Here is a 27,187-nt window from a genome sequence, read left to right on the forward strand (position 1 = left end):
ACCTTCTCCCGCACATAGTGATAATGCACCTTAATGTGCTTTGTTCTAGCATGATAGACTGGGTTATTTGCCAAGTGTATACTGCTCATGTTGTCATAATAAATGACAACTGGCCCATCTATAGACTGATGCATATCATAGAGTAGCTTATGCAACCAAGCTACCTCACATGCAGCCATTGTTGCACCCCTGTACTCAACCTCTGTGCTCGACAAGGCAACTGTAGGCTGTTTCTTACTGCTCCAAGTGACTGCAGCACTCCCAAAAGAGAACACATATCCACTGGTAGATCGTCTATCAGAAATACTACCAGCCCAATCAGCATCAGTGTATCCATGCAACTGTATCTGAACCCCTACTGCAATGTGGACTTCACATACCTAAGTATGCGTCTAGCCGCATCCAAATGTGGTTTCCTTGGAGCTTGCATAAACTGACTTACCAACCCAACAGCATAGCTCAAATCTGGCCTGGTAATAGTCATGTAAATCAAACTTCCTACTATGCGTCTGTACATAGTAGGGTCTTCCAGAAGCTCACCTGCATCTGCGCTCAGCTTCACATTCTGCTCCAAAGGAACTAAAATAGGCTTACAGCCTGTCATCCCATATTTGGATAGCATGTCCAGTCCATACTGCCTCTGCAAGAGCTGTACCCCACTTGGTGATCTAATCACCTCAATGCCCAAGAAATAACGCAGCTCTCCCAAATCCTTTATCTCAAAATTCTGCTTCAATAGCATTTTCACATGAAGGATGTCTTCATCACTATCACCTGTGATGATCAAATCATCAACATAAATGACAAGCAGCATAATACCTTTCTCTGTTTTTCTCACATAGAGTGAGAAATCTGCCTTGGAAATCTGAAAGCCAATAGTAACAAGATACTGTCCTATCTTGTCAGACCATGCTCTAGGTGCTTGCTTCAAGCCATACAAGGCTTTCTTCAACCTGCAAACAAACTCAGGATGAACAGCATGCGCATAGCCTGGTGGCTGCTCCATATAGACCTCTTCTTGCAAATCACCATGCAAGAAGGCATTCTTTACATCCATATGATGTAAAGACCATCCCTTTGATGCAGCCATAGCAATGACTGCTCTTACAGTCGCCATCCTTGCAACTAGACTGAATGTTTCTTCATAATCAATGCCATATGTCTGTGCATACCCCTTGACAACTAATCTTGCCTTGTATCTGTTCACAGAACCATCTGCATTGTGCTTCACCTTATAAACCCATTTACAGCCAATTGCATTCTTGTCTTTAGGCAAAGGCACCAATTCCCATGTTGCATTTGCATCCAAGGCATCCATTTCTTCATCCATGGCTTTCTCCCATTTTTCTTTTCCCATGGCTTGCTCAAAAGAAATGGGTTCTGGTTCCTATATCACTTTGACCATATAGGCATAGTGAATGGCTGTAAATCCATCATATTTCAGCCTATCCACAGGATACCTAGCTCTGGTAGACCTGTGCAAAATAGGCTCACTTCCAGGTGCTCTCAAAACATCCCTGGTCTTCCTTACTCCAGGTGTAACAACAGAAGGAATACCCAACTCATCATCAATGCTCTATTCTGAGCCACTAGATTCACCATCCACATACGAGTGACCTGCATTCACATCAAACATGGGCTGATCTACCTTCTCTTTTCCTTTTCGTGATACCTGCGTACCACTATCTGCATTGCTTTGAGGAGATTCTCCTGATCTCAATCTACCTATCCATGGCGAGGTATGTGAACCACTGCTAGAGGACACTGCAGGTCCACTGATATTTTGTGATTGCTGCTATGAATTCTGTGCAGCATTACCATTTTGTGCATCTACATCAATCATCACATTTACTGGTTTATACTAGCTGCTCATCTCATAAAAAACAACATCTCTGCTCACTGTAAACTTACGAGTAGAAGGGTTATAGCATCTATACCCTTTCTGCTGCAGAGAATAACCAATAAAGACGCACTTCTCAGCTTTTGGATCCAACTTGGACCTCAATTCATCTGGCACATGAACATAGGCAATGCAACCAAAAATTTTCAAATGGGAAATATATGGTTTCCTACCAGTATACATCTCCTCTGGCGTCATGCCATGTATTGCTGCAGTGGGAGTCCTGTTCATTATGTAAACTGCTATAGCAACTGCTTCAGCCGAATAAAAATCTAGCAGGTCTTTTTCATTGAGCATGGCACGAGATACCTCTCCAATATGCCTGTTTTTCCTTTCTGCAAGTCCATTTTGCTATGGAGTATGACTGCATGAATATTGTTGCTTTATGCCGTGCTTCTGCAGGAACCTTGCAAATTCATTTGAGAGGTACTCTCCCCCTCCATCTGACCTTAGGCATTTTATCTGCAAGCCTGTTTCTTTTTCAACCATAGCTTTAAAAACTTTGAAGTGCCCAAACACTTCACTTTTCTTTTTCATAAAATACACCCAAACTTTTCTGCTGTAGTCATCAATAAAGGTGACAAAGTAATGATAGCCTCCAATAGATGCAGCTTTAGTAGTCCACACATCAGAGTGGATTAATTCCAATGGCTTCTTACTCTCTTGAACATGCTTAGGAAATGGTTTCCTTGCCTGTTTTCCAAATTGACAGGCTTCACACACCTTATGCATTTCTGCAACCTTGAATTTAGGCAATCCTACAATAATATTTTGGGTCTGCATTGATTTAAGTCGCTGTACATTAACATGACCAATGCGTTTATGCCAGATATCAATATCTGCAACTACACCGGTCCCATGTGCAAACATTGTTACACTCAATTCAGGCATGTCCGCATCCAGCGTAAACATCCTGCCCTTCTTCTTTCCTTTTGCTATCAAGCAACCATTATTTTTCATATCCTCAACAAAGCATCCATGAGGATTGAATCTGACCTGCAAGCCCTGCTCAACCATTTGACCAATAGAAACTAGGTTCTTGGTGATGTTCGAGACATGAAATACATCAGACAAGTATTTCTTTTTCCCATCCTGCATAGACAAAGGAATTTTGCCAATCTGCACAATAGGATGTGCAGTATCATCACCAGTCTCCACAAATCCTGGTTTTCCATTTTCCTTGCATCCTGCATCCATTCAGCATGACCTGTCATGTGGTTTGACGCACCTGAGTCAACATACCACACATCATTGCTTTCTTCTGCACTTGTCACAGAATTTGTCATATGCTGTACCATAAACAAATGCTCAATTCTGTCATCACCCTGTCTACTAGAGGATGCATAATTGCCTTGCTGCAATTTTCCATTCATAATGTCATTCTGCTTTTTGTAGCAGTCTTTAGCCATATGCCCCATTTTACCACAATAGCAGCATTCAACATTGCTGTTTGCATTTTGGCCTCTCTGCCATCCACCACGACCTCTTTGGCTCCCCCTGCCTCTAGAGTTACCATGTCCTCCTGCATAGGACTGGTTTTCTTGAGTTTGCTGCATATTTTGATTTCTACCACGGCCTCCAGATCGGCCTTCTCTACCTCTGCCTCTACCCCTTCCAGCATTTGAGTAGAAGACAATTTCTTTTGAAGTTCCTCCTGAACAAGATGCACCACCATTTCTCTGCTCTTCAGAAATTAGAAGAGCAATCAACTCCTCAAAATCAGGAAATTTTTCACGGACGGCAATGGATGTTCGGAACTGTGCATAATCCTTTCCTAGACCATTCAAGGTCACAGAAACTAAATCGTCATCATCCACTGGCGACCCAATGGAAGCAAGTGCATCTGCAATTTTCTTCACCTTCATGTGGTAGTCATTGATGCTCATATTTTCTCTCTGCACATTGTGCAGCTCCTGCTTGAGCTGCATTTTCCAGGCCTGCGTATTTGTGTTGTACATTTTAGCCAAAGTATCCCATGCCACCTTTGGTGTACTTGCATCCTGAATATGCACAATCATTGAATCTGAAATACTGATAGACAGCCAGTACATAACTTTTCTGGCTCTCTCATGCCATCCTGTAAATGCCTGCATTTCGTGTTGATTGGGAACATTAGGAAGAACTGGTTCTTCTTCATTTCCTGTAATGAACTCCCAGTAGCCTTTTCCCATAAGGAAATTCGTCATTCTAAACTTCCATGCTTGGAAGTTGTTCTTGTCAAGCTTTTCAGTGACAATCTGTGAAAGAGAATCAGACGCCATTACAGAACACTGCAAAATATTCTGTCACTGCAAAAAACACAGCTTCTGCCTCACAAGGGCAAATCTGCAAACCTGACGAAAGTGGTTTTTGACCACACAGTCACTTCCTAGTGACGATTTTGCATCAACAGGCAATGGCATACGATGCAATTTCTGCGGCAACTTTTCACCGACCTGCAGAACAGTGGTCGCACAGCAAAAACAGGGCCTTTTTCTGAGTGCCTGCGGAGAACTTCCGCCTCCAAAATGGGCCCCGAAATGACCTCGAATCAGAAAAATAAAGTCATATAATGCCCTCTCGCCACACCGCGAAGGGCGTCTCAATCTGAGACTGTGCACTCTTGCACTTCTGGCTGTGCTATCTGCAGAGATTTGCTCCCAAACTCGAAAAAGGAAAGCAACACTGGTCCTCTTACCAGGACACTGCGAACTTGGTTTGCTTTCTTGAGCTCCTTACCACGAACAAGGCTCTGATACCATGTGAAGATAGTGGGAGAGAGGGAAGGAGTCTCACTTGAGGCTTTCTCACAAGCACAATGGGGGAATACACACAAAGGTGGAGGCTGAAAACAGTTTTCCTCTTCATAAATGCACAACGGTCACCCTGGCATATCGCGAGTGGAGCTCGATATCTCAACACCAAGTGGCTACTAATATAAAGCAAAAATTGAAAGGTGAGCAAATTTCAAAATAGAAGGATTTATTCCCGGGTAACTTCACTAAAGATATTGAGGGAGAAAGAGAACTGGTAGAGACACCAATCACTATTACATGAGACGAACAACTAGTTCTAGAACCAACTCAAGAACTCAATATTGGCACAGAAGACAAGCCTACAATAGTGGTGATGAGTTCCAATCTCTCTTCTGAGCAACTCCAAATGGTCAAAGAAGAACTTTTCACCAGGTACAAAGATGTGTTTGCTTGTAATTATACTAATCTTTGCGGAGTTCCCCCAAAGTTATGTCAACATAGAACTACTTTGGTATCTGATGCCAAACCAATATGACAACAAAGGTACTGAATGAATACGAATTATGCTAAGTAATTGAAAGCTAAATTAGATCAACTTCTTTGGGCAGGAGTCATTTATGCTATTGATTACAATGATTGGCTATTTCCCATTGTGGTAGTGCCAAAGAAAAATGGTTGATTTTGTTTGGATTATCAAAAACCAAATGCTTATACTATTATTGACCCATTTCCAATACCATTTATAGATGCGATCCTAGATCAGATAGCAAGACATGAAATGTATGCATTTATGGATGGTTACAATGGCTATAATCAAATCACTATCACACCAAAAGATCAATCTAAGACTACCTTTATTACAAAATGGGGTGCTTGTGCAACCCAGGGGATGCCTTATAGTTTGAGAAATGCACCATCAACATTCTAGAATTCATGGTGTAGACCTTGAGAGACTATCTAGATGAATTTATAGCCATTTATTTGGATGATTCCTATGTTTATTTTGCAAATAAAGATCACCTCTTCTTTTTGGAAAAAGTATTTTAGAGATACAGGCAGGCAAGAATTTTTCTTAATCTAGTTAAGAGCGTTTTCTATGTTTGAGTTTATATTTTACTCGGGATTTCGCAAGATGGAATCAAAACCAAATCAGGTCCATTCAGCAAATGCCAGAGCTTGAGAATTTGACACAATTACATTCTTTTGTGGGTTTTATAAGATTATATAGGCACTTTATCAAAGATTTTCCCAAGATTATAGCTCTATTATATGAATTAACTAAGAAGGATGCGAAGTTTGAATGGACTACTCAGTTGTCTTGTGTATTTCATGACTTGAAAAGAGGAGCTACACCTACACCCATTTTAAGGCAACCTAGATGGGATATCATTTTCCATATGCATGTTGATGCCTTGGGATATGCATTGGGAATTATACTAACACAACTAGCTAGTCAATTGGATTACCCAGTGTATTATGCTAGTTAGTTGTTGTTGACACATATAGAATCTAATTATAGCATTATCAATCATCAAGCTCAAGGCATGATATTGGATGTGCAAAAATTAAGGCATGATTTACTCAGCAATCCCTTTGTTTTCTATGTTGGCCATTAGGCTTTGCTTTATTTAATCAATAAGACTATCATTCAAAAGTGCCTTGTGCATTGGATGCTGCTATTATAGGAGTTCAATTTTAAGATTACTCATAAGCCTGGTAAAACACATGTGGGAGCCAATTGTTTATCTCAATTGCCTACACCTAAAGCCACTCAAGGGGTTATTATAGAGCTTCCAGATGATGAGCACTTTGTAGCTGATTACTATGAACATGAGTATGGCGAATTGATGGATTACTTGTCTCATGGAATATTTCCTAACAGTATACGGAGAGACAAACACAGACATTTAGCCTTGAAGGCTTGAAAAATCACCTTAGTTGTGGGCATCTTAATCATCAATGTGCAGATGGTGTTTTGCATTCATAGTTTTGCCACATGAGCGTGCTATAGTCTTGCAAGAAGCTCACTTGGGCCCATACAATGGACACTTCCAAGAAGAATTAATAGCTTGAAAGGTCTTGCAGGATGGACTATTGTGGTGGGGAACTTTATTCAAGAATAAAGTGTAATGTATGCCAATGTATTGGCCATCTTTTGCCAAATTAGTCTATGCCATTGCAACCTACTCACCCTTGGGAAGCATTCCAAATATGAGGATTGTACTTTGTTGGTCCTTTCAAGCCTGGAAGGTTTACACATAATAAGTATATTGTGGCTACTATACTGATTATGCTACCAAATGGGCAAAAGCTAAGGCATCCAAGATAACTCGGCTCGGCCAGAGCATACTAAGCTATCTTTGAAAGTATCATTTGCAGATACAGGTGCCCAATACAAATTGTCACTAATCAAGGGTCACACTTTCTGAATGAAGTCATGTAGTTACTAAAGAGGAATTCAAGATAATGGACATGGTCTCTACCTCTTATTATGCATGGTGTAATGGAGGAGCTAAATCTACAAATAAGACAATCAAATTAATCTTGACCAAGATAATACACTCTAATAAGAGTGTTTGGGATACTAAACTTCATGTTGCTCTATGGACATACGGAATTGCATCTAAGGTCACCACCAATCTAGCTCTGTTTTGAATGGCTTTTGGTTTTGGAAGTAGTAGGGCCCTTGGAATCTGTTATTCCTAGCCTCTGAGTTGCAGCTGAACATCAATTGGGTGAATCTAAGGCAATCAAGGGGCCATTGCATCAACTAAGCCACCTGGATGAACTAAACATTTGGAAAAAGGTATGTTGGTGTTACTATATAATGCCAAGTTGGGACCCCTAAAAATACCTACAAGTTGACTAACAATTTTCCTAATGGGACAATACAGCTTGAGAATTTGCAAGGAAATGTGTTTGCTGAGGATATAATGGAAGTGAAGTAAAACCATACCGAGCAGTAGGCTCCTTGGTAACACAAGGCTTGGATACAAGTCACTTGGTTGAGAATACCTTGGTTGAACCTTGTGTATTAGCATGTATCCAATAAGCTATTTATTGATAGTAGAAGGAATGACTTGTGCAGCCATGTGGTAGTTTGAGGATATGAGGACATTAATTTTGGCTGATCATACCCAAGAAGGGGGTGTATTACTGAATCATGTAGCCACTCAAGTGACAAGATGTCCATCTTTAGCCATTCGTCATCTACACTCACCTCTAGTTCTTTGTCTGCCAACAAGCATCGTGGGCAGCAGACAGAGGGCCAAGCCACGCGGCACAAGGAGGGACAGTGAGGCCGGGGTCAGAGCCAACACGGTTGACGTGGCATAAAGGAGGGATAGCGAGGTGCATAGTTTTGACTGTCGGTGCGACTGACGTGGCGTAGAAATTGATGGGGCATTGTTGATGTGGTGCAATAAATGATGTGGTTGGCGAGGCACGATTGACATGGCATAGAGTTTTGATGCCGGCGTGGTTGATGTGGCGTAGTAAATGATGTGGAGCAGGCACACAAACAATGAGGGCATTTGTATTGCCATGTGGCATTGTAGCATTGGGTGGCATGGGAAGGGAGAGGAATCTACAGGACAGTGGACAGGGGCCAGGAGAGAGAGAGAGAGAGAGAGAGAGAGAGAGAGAGAGAGAGAGATGTATAGAATATATAATTTGGGAAGAGAGAGGAATCTGCAGGACAGTGGACAGGGGCTAGGAGAGAGAGAGAGAGAGAGAGAGAGATGTATAGAATATATAATATATTCTCTCTCTCTCTCTCTTTATATAAATAATAATAATAAATATATATATTGTTTTGTATATAGAAAAAACGATAATGACTTGGTTGACCTGAAGAGAGGGAGAGGGAGATAGACAATATATATTATAATATTATATATATATATATATATATATATATATTATTGAGAGAGAGAGAAAGAGAGAGAGAGAAGATTGAACAAAGGAGAGACTTCTATCTACCGTGGCCACTCAATTAGCTTCTTTGTCCAAACTATGGCTTGCATGCCGAGATAATGGTGCTGGTGTAGTTGCAGAAGCATCATCCATTCAAGATGATGGTGATAATGGTGATGGTGCAGTTGCACAAATCCATTCACGAAGCTTTACAGATACAATTTTCATATGAGTGTTACAAGATTCATAGTTAGTGATCACCTTTGCCCATTTTTCCTTCTCTTTTTTGTGTAATGCACTGAAAATGCTTATGAGCTAATCTCCACAAATATGAATGTGACCATTGGAATCGCTTTGCAAATGGAGCTCGAAACCTATCTCCGAGAGTATCAGTGTGATTGTGAGGGTTAGGATATCTTCTATGATGAGAGGGGAGAGGACACAATGAGAGAAAGAGAGAGAGAGAGAGAGAGAGAGAGAGAGAGAGAGAGAGAGAGAGAGAGAGAGAGAGAGTACACATAATTAAAGGCATTTTGATTTTGTAGTGAAAGACTTCCATGTGTAATTCGTGGGGACATAATATCAGTCTTTCGCCCATGGGGTACCCTCTATTGGGATTTCATTTCTAACATTCAATACTAGGGAGGATTGCAATGTTGTAGGAGAGAGAGAGAGAGGCATAAACTAGACTGAGAGTGATTGAAGGAAGGAGAGACTTCTATCTACCATGGCTGCTCAATTAGCTTCTTTGTCCAAATCTATGGCTTGCATGCCGGGATAATGGTGCTGGTGTTGGTGCAGTTGTAAGGCTCTAGCATCATCCATTCATGATGATGGTGATGGTGCAATTGCACATATAAGCTTTACAGCTACAATTTTCATACTCACTGAGCCCATGTTTTCTTCTCTTTTTTGTGTAATGCACTGAAAATGCTTATGCAATAATCTCCACAAGTATTAGTGTGACCATTGGAATCACTTTGCAAACAAAGCTCGAAACCTATCTCCAAGAGTATCAATGTGATCACGAGTGTTAGGATCTCTTCTACGATCATGGTGGTCCTACTTCTTACTCAATATTCGTGGCCAAGTTGGATTCCTTATCCCATAGAGGAGGCCACAACGGTATTGCTTGAGGCTTCTTTGATGGATGCAAATAGTTCTTGAATCCACTTATTCTAACACGGTAGGATACGTATGCGGATATTCATGCTCAAAGTGTTCCCACATTGATAGGGAGGGTTGAGGGTTGCTAGAAAATCTACAGTGATAAGCAAAGTTGTTTCATCAAAATAGAAGACAAGAAGTCCACGAGTTGATTGTTTTCCCAATAGGTCACCTATGCTCACCTCCATGATCTCTTTGGATTATAAACCATTGGAGGTAACAATTATTCGTCTATAGAAAGAATGGATGAAAAAAGCCTCGAGAAGAAAGGTAGACACACACAAGGGCAATACTAAGCATAATTAAGGACGTGTTGAGGTCCTAAAAAAAAGGAGATAGAGGTTGAGAAAGTAAGCGTGGAATTAGAGCAGCATGTGAAAGAATTTAGCCTACTCTTGAATAGATTAGCTGAAATTGGCAAGGCTATAGTAATGTTCCTCAAAAGCAATGTCAAGCGCATAGTAGATTATGTGCATCTCTCCGTTCTTCTAGAATATATGAAGGTAGGGCTTGGTGTGCTTAATGGTGGGTGCAGTTGTTGCAGATGCTTTTATATGCAGCATTGTCTCTTTCTACAAGAAAAGTGCCATTTTCAATGGGCAAGTGTGTTCTTCCATTGAGAGAGAGAGAGAGAGAGAGAGAAGAAGGAAGAGAGAGAGAAAGGGGGAGAAAAAAAAGGGCTCTTGGCCCAATCATAAAAATCAAAATGCTAATTTCAAAAATAGTGTCTTTTTTCCATCTCCAACTAGAACCTCCAATTAGACCTTCCCTGAGGGACGGGAAGAATCCCCAAGAAGTTGGGGAGAACTGTGTGGTTATAGACTCGAGGGGCCACGTCATCTCTGCTCTTCAACTCCGTTGGTTGAGGCGGTAATCGTTAGCGCGACACAATCCAAGGATGGCTTCACTGGCTAGGCATTTTATTACCTTGCCGTCTTCTGCCTACCAGCTCGCTCCATTTCCGGGTCTTTCAAATTGTCAGCAGCCTCTATTCCGTCCGAGACTGGCACGGATATCACATCATCCTTTCGCACCTGCGGTAGACAAGCAGAACAGGAGTGCAACGATTACTTTCGCTATGGAAGTTCCCGACTATCTTCCTCTTGAATGGTAAAATCTTTGCTTGCTTTTCTGCTTCTTTGAATTGTGCAGGTAAAGTTTTATCCTTTCAACCGAATTTTCCAGCAAGGTTTTTTCAATTTATATGCTATCCCTAATGCTGTGTGAGCTTCAAATAGCCTGCTCTTGGAAATCTAGCGACATTCACATAATAGAGACGCTATCATGAATCGTTTCCTACGATCAGGAATTAGAATCAGGAAGAGCGATCGGAGAAACAGTGACAGAAAATATCGGAGAACAGTGGTATCTAAGTTTTACATTTTTCACAAAGCGTTTTTGTACTACATTGCAAAGTCCAGTTCCCTTTGGCTTCCTCTGCCCTCTGTTCTTCCTTCGCATCTGGTCACCGGCAAATGATCCCCGTCCCAAATCTCACCACAGTGTCGAGGATTTGCATTTAAGCTGGTAATCCAGGTGGAACCTAAACCTGATCCGTGTGAGAATAAAAGCATTTACAAAGGGGCTGGCAATGCTGACTCAGATTAGGGTGATTTTTTTTTTGCCGAAAAAACAGTGCTGATTATATTACTTCGAAAAACAAGAATACATGGGGTCAGTTTTGCAGCTGACGGGGCTGCGTTCACAAATCGGACGCAGCCCTAAGAGGAAACAAAAAACTCTCTCTCACGGAGGGATCAGGCGGGTGTGAATAAACAGCCAGAGAGGCGGTGAGTAGCGCCACTGAAGGCCCTGAGATGTGTGCTCGAAGAAGAGGCCCTGCGTATCCCAATCTCGAAGGAAACGTCTCCGCTTCTCCCGGCCAGCCCGGGAATCCCCCTGTATCTGGTCCCACTGGCCTCTGAGCGTGTGGATAATCTCGCTCCAGATGTCGGCCATGACCTGGGCAGTCGAAAGAGGGGTACCTCCGAGGATGTGCGCGCAGCGCGAGGTCCAAATGTGCCATCCAACGATGCTGCTAATAATCTCCCAGACTGGCTGCCTCACCTGAGATCCTGTGTCCACCTCTGCCAAGTGCTGCGGGATGCCCTCAAGCGGCTCCCAAGTCCCCTGTGTGATGAGGAACATAGGGTCCTGCGGGCTTGCCTCGAACAGCTGGTGATAGCCAGGTGTGGTGCTGCACCAGCAGAACGCACCCCAAGTGATCAAGCCTAACTCCGGTGCTGCACGAGTAAGGATTCCGAAGGCCCACCTCAACACGTCCTAGGCGCGAGTGCAGCTCCAGAGGCAGTGCTTTGGTGACTCCTCGTCCTCATGACAAATCTGACAGAGTCCTTCCTGACCAATCTGCCGCAACCAGCTCCCCACTGGAAGTCCCTTGTGAGCGAGTAGCCAAAGGAAGTAGGAAATCTTCCGCGGCCGCCAGCTCTCCCACAAGGCCTTCCAGAAGGCCCGCAGAAATAGCCTGGAAATACCCTGAGCATACCAACTAGGCCGCTGTTTGATTTGACATGCACATGAATAGAACTGGAGAATTTGCAACAAAATGCGAGGAGAGCTGCTTTGCATCCTCTCGAGAACGCTCCTGCCCAATTTCGTACTATAAGCGAAGAAAGGGGTCGGCCCCTGGTCTGCCACAACCTCTGGCCATCTCCACTCTCCTGGGTCCCAGTCAAGCTTTGAAAGGGCCCGCCCCTCCCAAAGCCAGAGACACCACAACTGCAGCTGATCCTGCTCTTCTCTAGGATCGATCCGCCAAACCTTCCCCATGAGGCCTATGACACGAACCCTCTGCCACGAGAGAAGGGGGTCAATGAGCGCACCCTCTCTCCTGAGTCGGCCATCCCCCAAAATGGCGAAGGAGACAGAGGTGTCGTCCAGCCGGCCTGCAACAACCAGTGGGATGCCACGAGGGGTGAACTGTCCAAGCCAACGGGCATCACCAGGCATGAGGGTCTGAATCTCTGGTGGAACCAACCATCTGGCAGGAATCGCTCCATCTATCTCTGTACGCCTCGCCTGAGCTCCACGGACGCCCCCGGCTGCGGCTGCTAGTGCAGCAGTCTCCAAGTGTCTGTAAGTGTCCCTCCAAACTCGAAGGGACAGATTAGGGTGAATTTTCTCCAATAGGTTGGTCCTTTTAGATTGGCGTTCCTCTTTCAGAAGTGGTGTTACATCACATGGTAACTTGAAGTTGGTATTACATCAGATGATAATTTACGCCTAGACAATCAAAGTTGTTGCCTTCGGACTGAGATTTACAAAAGTAGAAAACCTGACTGTAGATTAACTATGCTTACAATTCACATCGGGGGTGCACCAAAAAGTATGTAATCGTAAGACGTCGGCTCAAAAGAAGGGGTCTTTAAATCTAGAAAATTCATGAAAATCTACGTACATGAGGGGCTTCTTCTCTACAAAAGCCCAAATTTTAAAGTTATAAAGTAAAAAGAGTCTAGGACTCACATGTGAGTAGGGGTTTTAATTATTGGGTGTTGGAAGCAATGGAAGCTCATAAATGGAAGTACAATGGAGAAAAACGAGATGCTGTAATAGATTGCTGCAAAACTGAAGTGTGGAGGCTCAAGGGAGAGCCAACATAACAAAACCCTAGGGCTAACTGCCCTAACTGGACTAAGTGTCCTAACTGACCTAGATGGTACATAAACTAACTGTACCAATAGTCCTAACTGACTATAACTAGGCCTACAAGGCTCATACCAAGGTATAAGTGGCATCTATGGATAGCCCATGAGATGGCCTACATTAATAATATAGTTTGAACGTTGTTTTATGTAAGCAAAATCAACACAGGTTTTATGTAAGGATTTATAGTAGTGAACCCCTAAGGAGTTATAGCCTGAGCAAAATCAACTAAAAAATATACCAATGCAAGAGGGGGAATCGAGATAGCAAGGAACTCAAGAAAACTTGCAATGTGTTTGTGTATAAAATCTAATTTGACGTAAAACTGAGAGTCATACATACTATGTGGGGCACAATTGCAGGGAACCCATGGGCCCTGTAGGGAATTTTTTACTTTTTGCCAAGGTGGACACAATCAGCTACTCCCCATAGGATGTGCTATCTTCGCTAGAAGAGACTCTGCTCCCTGTCTTGGAATGCTTAATGAGATATTGACTGAGACCTCCTTCTGAAGTATGATTTTGCAGCTCTTTATACTCGTGTGGAGAACAAAGGAAAGTGCATATCTGAGTGTGGGAATGGATAGGTGCAGTTGTTTGGTTGGCAGAGTTTTTGGCAACTAGACGTGCTGCTTAACAGGACGGCAGGGAGAAAAGGAAGGAAGCTGTAAATGGCAACTGTAGGCACAAAATTCAGTGGAAGGGAGTGAGTTCTCAGGCAGTCCTTCTGCAGAAACAGCAATACATGGGTTTGCAAGTTGTGCAAGGCAAGTACAAACGGGGTGAATTGGACTAGAGAGAACATTGGTTGCTCAATAAGGGATTGAAACATGATTTTTATACCATGTTTCAATTGTCTCTTGAGCAACCTGATTCTAATCATCCTCCTTTTCCTCTTAGCCCACTGTCTAGAGTTCCATCTCCCCCACCTGAGAGTGATTAGTTTAGGAGATTAGTATGCTGCTTGAATGCTCTCAAAGAATGATCGGTCTTCATGAATAAACCATGGTAAATTCCCTATCCCATCGATGATGTCATCTAGTAACTATGGCTAGCATGCTTTCCTTCCTTATGGTTAACTACGATGATGTAAGTTGGGAGCTAAGGTCGTAGAGGATAGCCTGTCCCTGGATTCCCTCCTCTATCAATTCAAATAAATCAATGCACTATCGAAAAAGGAGGATTGAAATCCATTTGTATGCATCTAGTGGGTAGATAGCTAATGTCCAAAAGGGCATTTAGTGGCTTGTCAGCCTAGTGCGAATGATCCCTCCCTGGCTTTGCCATTAGGGATGGCTTTTGACCTCCTATCTCCTAATGCTCACTATACTCATCGACCCCATCCTTGCAAGCACGGTTGTTCTCTTCTCCATTCTTTCATGCTCAATCTTGCTTCCCTTGTTAACAGGGCTCCTTCGAAGGAGTTCAGTGCTTAGGTCACCTACAGATCGTGACTCCCTTCTTCTGCTTCATCTTCCCTCACGAGGTCTCCTATCCTCTCCTTCCTCCTACGCCTCCAACTCATTTCTTCACCTTCCTATGCTCTAGCATCAACCTCTGAACAGTTTGGGTTGCATTTCCAAAAAGGACGGGACACAAATTATTTTGAATTGGGTGAGGCATTTTGAGTCATACTTTTCTCAAATAACGATGGTTATTCAAGAAAAGCTTGCTGGCAACCTTGCATCTTGAAGAGGATGCATTGGTATGGTAGTGCCAACCTATCAAATAGTTTAAATTATTGGGTGAATTGCTCAAAGGTACCTTATTGCTTTGAGATGCAAGGAAACCTCATCTTTCGTAGTTGAGGCAACATGTGATATGGAGTTCACGGCATGCTTTTTTTAAACGTCTCTTAGAATTTAGGGAAAGGATTGAGGAAGATAAACTCATCAAGTAAGCTTCCACATTGAAAACGCCTTCCATTCCCAGACTAAGTTTCCAAGAGGAAAAGACAAGTCAAAGATGTAAATACTATAACAAGGAAGGACACTTCTAAATCTTATCTTTTAAAGCCACCAATGTCAAATCTCAAAGCCACCATTGTCAAAAGAGAGAATGAGAAAATTGATTCAGCAAAAAAGATGCTTTGAATGCAAAAGATAGAAGTTAATCATCTATTTTATGAGTGTTTAATATTGCTTGGACTTTTAGGTAAGTCAAAAGTTAGAGAGAGAGAGAGAGGAAACCAAGTAGGAGGCATCTATTTCGTCATTATGAGAGAATGGTAAACATTGTCCAGCTACTCATGCAGTCCAAACGACCCATCATTTTGGCCTACATGATCTTTTCAAGATTCATGGGGCTTTTAATGGGCAAAGAATTGTCTTTCTTCTTGATGACTGTTGTAATTAGCCTCGTATTAGTGAGCATTTATTCAAGATCATTCATGTTAATCCTCAGCCCATAAGAAACTCTACTCTTTCAAGAGGTTTTGGAATGTCCGTTGTGAAAGGAGCTTTTTAAGATTCAAGAATATGAAGATGCAAGAGATTTCTAGTGACTTCTTTACTTGATGTTGACATGACTTTAGGTGAACCTTGTTGTTACGATTTTCTCCTTGAAATTTGTCTTCATACTCATCAATGTAGTTTCATTAATAAAGGGGAGAAGACCCTTCTTGAATAAGATAAAGACATCCTTTCTGCCCATTCAAGTGAAGCAAGCCTTTAGGATGCGAGCTGCCATTTTATCTATCTTAAGAATGAGAAGCAACCTTTAACTCTTGAAGAAAAGGAAAAGCTTAGATTCTTTCGGGCACATGATGGTCATTTTTTTAAATGATTCCACCTTTGTTATGTCCACTAGCTGATCATACTGTTGATAGTTGAAATGCTGGACAAGCAATTATCAGGCACGGTAGTCCTCTATGTGGAGCAAGAGTGTTACAAGGTTGTAAGAAGGGTGGCTCTTTTAGGAGAGGCATTGATTATTGAGCTCTTAATAAACTCACTATTAAGAACCACTATCTACTAATTCCAAGAGTGCGTGATGTACCGAAAGGAATGGCAATGTTTAGCAAGTTAGATCTTAAGATTGAGTATCACCAAGCAAGAAGGAAAGAAGAGGACATATGCACTCTTCTTGTAGATTTATGAGTTATCTCAATAAATTTGTAGTGATCTTCTTTGATAGTATCCTAGTGTTTCATAGCACTAGACTAGGTCATGCAATTGCTTCGAGAAATCAGCTTTTTCCTCAATCCTAAGAAGAGGGAGTTCTTCAGGAAGAAATAAAGTATGTAGTCCATGTTTTCTTCATTGAGGAAGTCATGGTGGATCCCAAGAAGACTAATTGTTGTCCCTAGCTAACTAGGGCTGGCTTAGCTAAATTGGGATTATCATATACCTAATGCGGGTTAAGGAGGCCTTAGATATGGGTTGGGTATTAATGAGACGTCAAGAGGGAGGTCAATTAGGGTTAACTTGACAAATTATTGCAAGGGATTGAGGCTATGTAAGCAAGGATTGGTGGTACTCAATTCGGGCTAATGGTCTTTGAGCTTGGACTTTGTAACCCTAGGGTTGCATGCAAGTACACTTGAGGGGTGGTGGTGGTATGGGATGCCAAGGCTTCTGTAGCTACTTTGCCTAGAGCTCAACTAGGGGATGAGCTTGGATTGGCTCTATGGTTGAGTGGTGAGTTAGATGTTGACCCATGAATGGGTGTGATATCTTTTTTAGATAGAGTCTTGTAGTCTACTCAGCAATTTGCTCGTCCATTTCTTTTGTTTGATTTCCACCACCGCCTCAAGCAGGTCTTATCTCACCAACTAGTAGAATATTCATCTCCATTAGTTTGGTTTCCACATCTTGTGGAAATTCATCATCCGCCTTGTGTGGCATGCAACTCCTTGGTACTTGGCTCCGGTTTGTAGGTAGGCTCATCCTTTCTAAGCCCTACTTTGACCCAGATGTTCCATGGAGTGATGCTGGCCATTGTCTCCCACACATTGTCCTCCTATAGCTACAAGAGCAGCTACGGGCGAGTTCGGGATGGCGTCAAGGACCTCCATCCGGAAGGCTTGCTACCATGAATTTTGTATGCCAGTGAGACTAGATCAATAGTAAAAGCGTGACGTCCCTCTGTGAGCCACGCCACCATCTGAAACCTGCCTTCGATAAACAAAAGGGCAGTGATCTTCTACTCAGTCATAAACTTCATAAATGACCACAACGCAAGCTTCAGTCACTTCAATCACTTAGCACACCTTAGAAACAAGCTTCAACAACAACAAAGGTGAGGCTAGAATGCCCTTGCTACAATGAAAATAGTACACAGTGCACCCACTGGCCCCAAATGCCTTAGCGCCCCTTACTGTATTTATTTAATGCTTCTGTATGGAAATGCTTTACAACAGGGGTCCAACCCTACACCGTTCCTCTCTACAAATCCTCTACTTGTCTTCAAGGCATCTAATCCAAGTGCACCAGTAGAATTCCCACTGGCAAGGCATACTCATGCATCCATACCTCTAATAAACTGAGCTCAAGGCAGCCTCAAGGCTATCACATGCATCCACACTGTCCTTAGGCCTTCCACAGGAGCACCTATAGCGGGAGATAGACTATACTTACTCTCTCTCCTACTCAATACTAATTGCAACTACAAGATGATGCACTCAATACACAAAGTGAGTTGTGGATGTCAGTGAGAGAATCAGAGGGAGAGAATGTAGTGGACCTCTTGAGAGGAAATAGATACAACTGAATAATGAGTGCCCAAAGGGCTGAATACAACTGTATGAAGGGGCTGAAACCCTCACTGCAAAACTGGAAGACTAGACTACCTAGAGGAGGTGAATCCTCACTAGATCCTTGAAGAGGCTGAGGCTACCCTGCTGGTCTACCGCAGCGGGGAGGCGTGACTCTGTTGCTTTGAAGGCTTGAATGCCTGAGGAGTGGATGAAGAATAAGGGCCAAAGGCTGCCCTTTTATAGGCTGATAGGTCAGCCTAGCCGACTTGGTCAACACCGATCGTTGACCTTGGTCGGCAGGTCAACGCCGATCGGTGACCAGGCCGGTCAAAAAAGCGTCGACTTTTGACCAAAAAGTCAATACTGCATTTTTTGACCTGCGATGACGTGGCGTTGACTGCCCTTTGACTGTGTGCTGATTGCTGATTGTGCAAGGCTGCCTGAATTGCTGTACGGACGCCTACGTGGCTGTTGACTTGGTTGCTTGCGCTGGTACTAGCTAGCATGGTCACAGGCGTGTGGATGCCCGTGACATCCCCTTCTATTGAAACTTGAACTGGGGTTCATAAGGGGCTTCCCATCATGCTGACGGAGGTGACTATCTATGGTATACTTGGATGATAAATCCTGATCCGAATGCTTAAATGTGGTGCTAATTTCCGGTAAGGATATGTGCTATGGGTTGATGCTCCAGGATGATGCTCCCTGTGGTTTTCCTCGGTGCATATAGGTGATAGGGACGGAGGAAGATTGGGTTTGAGAGAGGCATCCCGGTCTTGGTGTAATTCTATTGCCTACTGTAATACTATATCCTGTTGTAATAGTGATCCTACTGTAATACTGTGTCTTGTTGGCGCCAGCCTCGAACCCCTTGAATGACTGATATCAAAGGTTGACATGGAACACCCTTGCTCCAATAGATGAACTTGGACCCATGGCCTGGGATTTTGACATCCAAGCCTTGGTTTTGATAATCTGGTCGGACTTCAAACTGGTGCCACCATCGTGCTCCCAAGATGACGTCCGCTGCCTGAGTAGGTGCGACCCTAAGTGGCCGACTGTGTACCCACCCTGAGATCTTCAGAGTGGTTGAAGCTACCTGCATGTTGCTCTCTATCTGCTGCCCTGGCAATGCACCATTCAAGGTCATTGGTTCCGTTGGTGTAAGAGGGAACTGAGCCTTCTGAGCTGCTTTGGTGGAGATGGTCCTCGAAACTGCCTAAGTCTGCTAGGATAAGGACCTTTTGACCACCGACCTGTCCATCAAACTGAAACATATTGGGAAACTGACCTTCTGCTGAGCTTCAAGCTCGTGGATGACTACTGAGGTTGTCCCTGTAGTCTGTTGTTCATCAAGCCCTCAATGACTACTGAGGTTGTTGAAGCTTTTATTGAACCACTTGATGCGGCTCCTATTGTTAGAAGCTTCTGGTAATGCGGGCAATCTTTCTTATTATGGCTCGGCACATGACAATGGAAGCACCGGTTCTCCTTGGCATAGAGTGCTCATGTCGCTGTATCCAAGTACCTACCATAGCCATTGCTATCCTCAACCATCCAGCTCTTCTTCTGATGCCCATCCCCACCATCACCTGGTGTGGAATCCTGGGACTTCTTGTCATGTCCATGGTGTACCTAGGGTTGGATAGCAGGTTAACATGGGCTACAGCTCGACTCATCCATAGGCCCGTATCTAACCGAGGCGTCCCATACCACTTGAGCCCATCCAGAGGACCTTCGATACACCACCTATGATCCGCCATGTAGATGGCTAGAGTCCCGGCCTGGGTCCAAGTCCCATCCATCAGTTGAGGAGCGCTCAACACTGGCCCTCCCTCTATATAGAAGGAAACCCGCTATCTAGCATTACCCGCTACAGGGGTGATTGAGGGCATCTCTGACAGCTGTCCACTGAAAGAAACATGCCTAGGAGTCTTCTTATGCTTCTTAGTTTCTTTTGAGCTGACTTTTTGCTTCTAGGGGAAGCAACCATAGGGGGGAGGAGCTTGCATAATCTCCGTGACAGCATGCTGCAACTTTGACAGGGCTCCCACTACACTCTGCATTCATAGCTGAAAAAGGGCATTGGGATCAAGCTCCTTTGCCTCATCTACCTCATCCAATGATTCCTCGATACTGTGCTCCTCTTCAAAGCTCTGTGATGCTTTGTCTTCGTCCTGCCCCTCCTGCTCAGAGATGGTCAATGACCTCTCACAGTGTGCTTGAGTTCGGGCTAAACCCCTAGCCTAGCTCAAGGGTTAAAGAAATGCTAGGGGGTGCTGCATTGCAATTTGGGCCACTACGTTCTAAAGGCACCAACCATTGCTCTCGTTACACCGATTCATAAAAGCAAGCCATCGTATGTAAACTACTCGGCGCTTTCTATCAATTCAGACAACGGATTTTGCAAAGGCATTTGAATGAGATGATTGCGAGTTGCCAAACACATATACTTTAGAGTTTGCAATTAAGCTGGAATTAAGACTTATACAGCTTAAACACAAAGTGACATCATTGAAAAATGCAATATGATTGAGGGGCCAAGACGCCCCCCCCCCCCCTTATCCAGGCTCACTTTATTCTTGAAAATGGAGATACAAGACCAAGGTGCAATGCACCTTCCAAACTGATGAACTCAGTGAAAACCTAGGACCTAGATACAAGACTCAAGAGCATATGTACAAGGTAGACAACAAAAAGGAGGACTCCAAGCTCAGGTTTCAACTCTTGGCTTGCCCAATCCACAAGGAAGAAGCCTGCAACAATCACCACTTACATCCAACATTAGAGACAAGCACTAGTTTCTAGAAAGATAGTAGAAACAACATGAAATAGTGCTGTAAATGAGATAAACTTGACAATACAGGCTCCCTTCGTGACTTGACCCTTTTGTAGATGAAGTCCTTGATGCCTCTGAAGCTACCTTGGGTGAGGAGAGTGTGGAAATGGGGCTGGAATGAGAACAGCTTAGAAAAACAGCCTGTAGGCTAGAGAGAGAAAGCTTTTATGGAGTGATAGCTGTAGAGAGAGTGCCAATGCTGATCCCAAGGGAGGAGATGTAAGAGAGGAGCTGCTGCTGTTCCAGAGGTGCACAGAAAGGCAGATTTCTGCAAGGGAAATGGGCTGGAACAGTAGAGAGAGAAATTCTGCAGTAGAGAGAGAAAGACTGCAGCAGGAGAGAGAAAGGGGCTGTGGCTGCTCCAGGCTAGGTGAAGGAGAGAGGATGCTGCTGCTGTTCCAGAAGAGCTGAGAGGAGGCAGATTTCTAGAGAGGAGGGGCTGGAACTGTAGAGAGAAAGTGCTGTTGTAGAGAGAGAAAGTGTTGCTGAGGTGAGAGAATGGCCTGGGGAGAAGCTGGCTGCACCCAAGGAGCTGGAGAGGTTCTACTGCATCATCCAAAAGGAGGGAGAAGAAAAGTGACGAAATTTTCATGTGTGGAATGAAGGGGAGAGGCCTTCTTTTATAGGCTCAGCCCCCCCCCTAGGCCTAGAGTGGAAGGTGGACACTTGTCCTAGATTTTTGGTGGGCTGCAGTCCCAAAGAGGACAGCCCACAACCTGCCCCAAATCTACCAGATTTGGGGCCAAACACTTGGCCTGCATGCCCTGCCATTTGCCATGCATGTTGCCACATGTGTGGGACAGGTGGACTGACCTGCCAGCTCAGATTCCATGTGGCAGTCTGCCACGTGTCAGCTGCCACGTCACTCCCAAAAACCCTAAAATTTCAAAGTTGTTAAAATTTAATTTTGATCGCACCCATGGGTTCCTAACAGCTTAGACTATCTATTGACGTACTCTAAGGTCATAATTGAGCCATACTGAGCTCTTTTGTTTGTCGTCTTATCTTGTATCTCCATTACTATTGGCATGCTGCCAGGCCCACACCCAAAGCTCAGGGAACATTCTCTTGAATGGTTCCTAGGTCGGTATGCAATCTGTGCATTTGATTGGTCCCATTCACTAACAAGATGGCAAGGAACAAGGTTCAAACATACTAACAAGCTGAGAGGCACCAAGACATGGATCTCAGAGGAGCTCACCCTGATCAAAGCAAGAACTTCAGAGTTAACTAAAGTGAGGAAGCTCAAAAGGAAGGAAAGAGTGCTGTTTACAAAGACAGGAAAGCGTTAATCAGAGACTTCAAATCTAGACCTAAAGACTCTCAATCTAAACTGATGTTAATGGAGGTTGATTATCCTTATGGTAGATCATAGCTAGCCTATAATAATTTTGGAGACATTATATGCATTCCCCGACTCTTTGTACTCTCTCTCTCTCTCTCTCTCTCTCTCTCTCTCTTGCCCTCTCTTCGCATTTTTTATTTTATTTTTTGCGTTGTTTTTTCTATTTTCGTATCGACCTTTTTGTTGTTTGGTTGGGATTTCAGAGCTTAACTACTTACTAAGCACACCCAAGAGATTCTGGAATCTTCCAAAACCCAGATGGCAGCTTATGCTTGGGTACTTATTAAAACATAAGCAGAGCTTTGCCTACTAAATCATTTTCATTTTTATCTTTCTTATTTACTCATAACCTGTCTAAATGCACTTATAAATTCCCTTCTTTCCTTTGTTCTATAAAAATTTCAGTTTGTAAGATTGGATATATTATAGATATGATGAAGGTATGTGTATTCCTATCACCATTATGTTGATATTAATGGGCATGTGAATGGTACTTGACTGCAGGACCAAGACGCGTGGAAATAAGCCATTAGGCCCAAGTTTTGATGTATGGTTCCTTTTCCTAAATGCAGTTTGATAGCATTGTGTTTTACTGAAAAGAAAATAAAGATGCACTAAAATGTAGCATGTTAGAGTTTTCTTTGCTGTATTTCGTAGTCATTGCAATCTGACTTCTATACAGCCAGTGTTCGGTATAGATGACAGCAGAAGATGCAGTCAGGTGTCAACTTGAAGCATTGCAAAGTAATGATCAGCCTCATCCTGATTATGGAGTAGAGGTCATGTATAGGGTAGGTGGCCTACTTGTTAATTTGGGCTCATTGTCTATGTGCAAGAGTTTCCAATTTTGAAATTCAGACAGCAGTTGCTCTTTTGTTGTTTTTAGTTTCGTTATGTACTCTCTCTAAAGATCCTGGTAGTTTCTCTCTCATTTTTCAGTTTTGTTTTGTGCTTTCTCTAAGATCCTGGTGGTTTCTCTCTTCTCATTTTTTAGTTTCGTTTTGTGCACCTTTTTAAAGTTGTCTGTTTGACTCTATTGCTTCTTTCCTTCCTACTCTATTTCCGTCTCTTTGTTCTTTCTCTATAGAACAACTTTATTAAAAAATTTAAGGTCTCTGTACCAGAGATTCCCTAGGCAGTGAGCTGGGTTTCTTTGGAACAAGCTGGTTTTTCTTCTTTCAGCCTTGATCCGGCTTTTTCCATACTCAGCACCTTCAGGGTTGTTGTTTTATATGAAGTTTTTCAAGCATTAATAGAAGGTTCCTTTCTTTGGGGAAGAATGATAATTGAAGGTCTAGTTTTCAGTTTCTTGTACTGATAATAACTTGCAATGCAGTTTGCTGGTTTTGACCCTTTCCAGCGATCAAAATATTTTGGCCCATTCTTTGACCTTGGGCAGGTAAACTAGAAACTTACGTTGTTCTATTTTAGAATGTAAGCAATCTTTAGTTCAAATTGTTTCTTAAAAGATTTGTCGTGGGTAATTTCCTGTGCAGTTTGAAAGGTTCAGACGTATTTTTCATCATTCTACATATCGAGTGCTTCTTGGTCACAAGGAAACCAAGATTCTAAGTAGTCTGTATGTGAATGAGGTATTTATGGTCTGCTGTCAAGGTTATATCTTTAGAACAACAAAAAATCTAAATTTGTATGATTGGATATATTCTAGTCTTACAAAGGTATATATTTACGGTCTGCTGTCAAGGTTATATCTTTAAAGAATTAGAATTTATTTAAAAAGGTCAGTTCATATAAGCTCTGTTGGCTTTTGCATGAGTAATGTTGACATTATGCTTTTATTTTTTATGTACAGCACTGCTTCAAGCAAAGGGTGTGGGTGAGGGGGGCTCGACCGGATGAAGAAGAAGTGTTCGAATTCACTCTTGTTCAGGTGAATGCATGCATGCATATCGCGTTGCTATGGATGTCTATTTTTGGTGCAACTATTCTTAACAAGCTGCTTGTTCTTTTCGTCAACAGAGAGTCGGGGGCTGCTGGGATGGGTACTGGTTAACTGATAGCCTTCGACATGATGGTGATGGCATTACTGGGGGTATAGCATACTGAATATCACAGTTGTAATGAGTTGGGAAGGTCTTGATTACCCAGCTCTTATGATATAATTGGGCTGCCGAATGAGCAACCACTGTCACTGTCATGGTCCTTTTATTTATGGTTAATTATAGCAGTCATCATGATTACAGAAGAGAGTGCAAGGTCACTACTCAATGCTTGGTCTTATACACATTTTGAAGCAACCAACATAGATGTTTTCAAGACACGCTGTACAAAGCATTGATGAAGCTCACCTACCAAAAGGTTGAAGCTTATGCTTTTCCCCAAAATTGAGATACTGTGGGCATCAATCATCTCTCTCTCTCTTCACACACACACACACACACACACACACACACACACACGTGCTGACACACCCGAATGCATGCACACTCTTGCACTCACCCACATAGACACATGCACCCTCCCCCCACCCCCAACAACACTGACACCCTTCCCTTCATTCTGTTCTTTCTTACCTTCATTTGAAAGGATTTTTCAATAATATGATTAAGGTATCTGATGTGCAGTTTTCATGCTCTTTGTTGAACCTGTACAAACCTCTTGGTGCAGATATGTGTTTTACTAAGAAAAACTGTGATTTGATGAGGCAGATACGCGTTTTACTAAGAAAAACTGTGATTTGATGAGGCAAAAAACCCAAGATTTCTTAGCTGAAGAGAGTAGCTAATCTCATTTGTAAATGTCAACTCATGACTAGCTCAATGAAGTGGTATTGGTGATTAGAGGTGCTGGTGTTGGTGATTACAGGTGCTTTCTTGGTAAGAATTTGGATAGTCAGGAACAAACGGTTATTCCCTAATGGTAATTGGACAGGTTATGGAACCGAAAAAACATACGTATGTGATAGTTTGAGGGGCGTGTGGCCTGAAGAGGTTCATTATACAACTTGTTATGTCATCTTGCTTTGCTTGTACTACCGGTGGTTGCCCTTTATGAGATTTGCAGTTGTCGTCAATTGTTTTACTTGGAAGGTGGTGAGAAGTCTCCCCCTTTGTCTTTTTCAAGTTTTGTGCCAGGATTGATACGGAAAGCCCTGGTTTTTTTAAGTCTTTATACTTCTAAGTGCTAGCCCCTCTCCCTCAAAGGACAAAAAGTATGATGAAGCTGAAAGTCCTCTTCTTGATATGAGTTGCTTGAGACATTATAGAAGTCATTTACACCATCTTGGCTTCCAGCCATTTTCAAAGGTCTTCGTAATAAAAATTCTTAAATTTCCTCACAATAGTCATCATTCTTTATGTGGATGATTTACTTATATAAAGATTCATTGAAAAGCTAAATGCTAATGTAATTAAAAAATTTAATACTTCACCATGAAAGGTGTGGATCAACTACACTAGGCACTACTTGGAGATTGATAAAACATAGTATTTGAAGATGCGAAAGGCCTTTATAGAAGTTTTAGATCCATGATGCAATTTATATGAAAAACTTATTCATTGGGCATTGGTTCAAAATGCTATCAAATCATAGGTAGCTTGGTAAAGTGTACAATCATAATGTCAAATTTGAGTTATGTCTCGGAGTTTTAACCAAAGGTACTTGCTAATGTTTCCTACAAGTTGCTATAAGAGCTTATGATACCTAAAAGGCATAGCGACCTATGGTGTTAGGAATGGCAATCAAACTTGCCATCAACCAAAGTAGATATATTTGTAGTCACATATGAATGATATATTACAATTGAGATGTATGTTAGGATAGACTAGAGGCTAGGAGCTAGTACTAGCTCTCCCATTTGAGCCCCATCTAGTTTAGTCATCAAAAGATGTCCTATCATCAACTCCTCAATAAGATTTGTCGGATGCACTCCTTTATGGATGACATGCTACATCGTGATAACATCACAACCTCCTTGTGGATGCAAAGTTAAAGGTAACCAACTATTGGTTTGCCTAACTGTTTTGGCACTTGCATGTTAGATTTTGCTTCTATATGACAAATGTGCTTGTATGACTATTCCTAGGGTCTTTTGTGTCATTTGGCATCTTTTCAAAAGGTAGTCTTCTCAAGGAAAATTGACTTGCTTTCTTGATATAGTTAGGAGTCTTCTTGCTTCCTATTGGATGAGGCAGCTCAAATATGCTCACATTTGGCTCATGGAAGTGGCTAGGTGTATGCTCAAGCACAAGAAACTTTCATTTCTTTTAGGGTGGAAGGTGTAATTTCGGTAGCTTACATCACCACCAAGTGTCTACCAAAGCTCCTGGGAACAAGACACCATTTTAGGTTTGGTATGGCTACAAACCTAAGGTGACAATTTAGAGACTGTCTTAGTTGTACATGTGTTTGTGGCTTTGCAAATGAGGGCGAAGTTGGATGATAGCTCATCTTTATCGGGTGTAGTAGTCAAATAAACTCTTCAACCCCGCATCCACCAGAAAGATTGTGACCAATTGGGATGTTGAATTTCAAGAAGAAGGCAGCTCGCAACACCACTCTTGTTTCATTGTCAAACGACACTCCTCTTGAAGTTTAGCTTGATGAACATCAAGATTTGCAACCCCAAACATGATTTGCAACCAAATACTCATGGTAAAGAAAATTAAGCTCCTATACTTTCTCCACATGATCCACTTGTCATGCCTATACAAAAAGGATAATAATTCTAGGCCTAGATGGTATGTAAAAACTCTATAGGACAGTAAGCATGACACCTTTGGTAGGATCAGGGTAGCTAGTAGGCATGCCACAGTTGTGAGTATGGTTCCATTATAAAAAATGGAACTTGGGATTTGGCGAACGAACGTCCAGAGTAGTAGATTTTCAAAGGTCAAGTATGATGCGAATGGCAAGGTGGAGAAGTACAAATCCTACCTCGTTGCTAAAGGGTATGCACAAGAGGA

The 27,187-nt window shown here is 42.6% G+C and overlaps 1 protein-coding gene across 2 annotated transcripts; it reads left to right on the plus strand.

Annotated features, from left to right (window-relative positions):
• Positions 1 to 10,424: 10,424 nt before the first annotated feature.
• LOC147899829 (DNA-directed RNA polymerase subunit beta) lies at positions 10,425 to 24,924 on the plus strand. Of its 2 annotated transcripts, XM_087377199.1 has the most exons (8): positions 10,720 to 10,827; positions 22,466 to 22,538; positions 22,767 to 22,809; positions 22,961 to 23,053; positions 23,599 to 23,661; positions 23,759 to 23,854; positions 24,076 to 24,153; positions 24,243 to 24,924. In XM_087377199.1, exons 2-8 carry the CDS (start codon positions 22,531 to 22,533, stop codon positions 24,327 to 24,329), a joined length of 468 nt encoding a protein of 155 aa, XP_087233325.1. In that variant the 5' UTR covers positions 10,720 to 10,827; positions 22,466 to 22,530; the 3' UTR covers positions 24,330 to 24,924. The 2 variants fall into 2 exon arrangements, with proteins under 2 accessions (XP_087233324.1, XP_087233325.1); XM_087377198.1 differs by lacking the exon at positions 22,466 to 22,538 and having other exon boundaries at positions 10,425 to 10,827.
• Positions 24,925 to 27,187: the final 2,263 nt, after the last annotated feature.

Source organism: Dipteris shenzhenensis, chromosome 7 (assembly GCF_047967505.1).
Source record: "Dipteris shenzhenensis isolate YYH24624 ecotype China chromosome 7, Dip_SZ_1.0, whole genome shotgun sequence".
Classification (NCBI taxonomy): Eukaryota; Viridiplantae; Streptophyta; class Polypodiopsida; order Gleicheniales; family Dipteridaceae; genus Dipteris; species Dipteris shenzhenensis.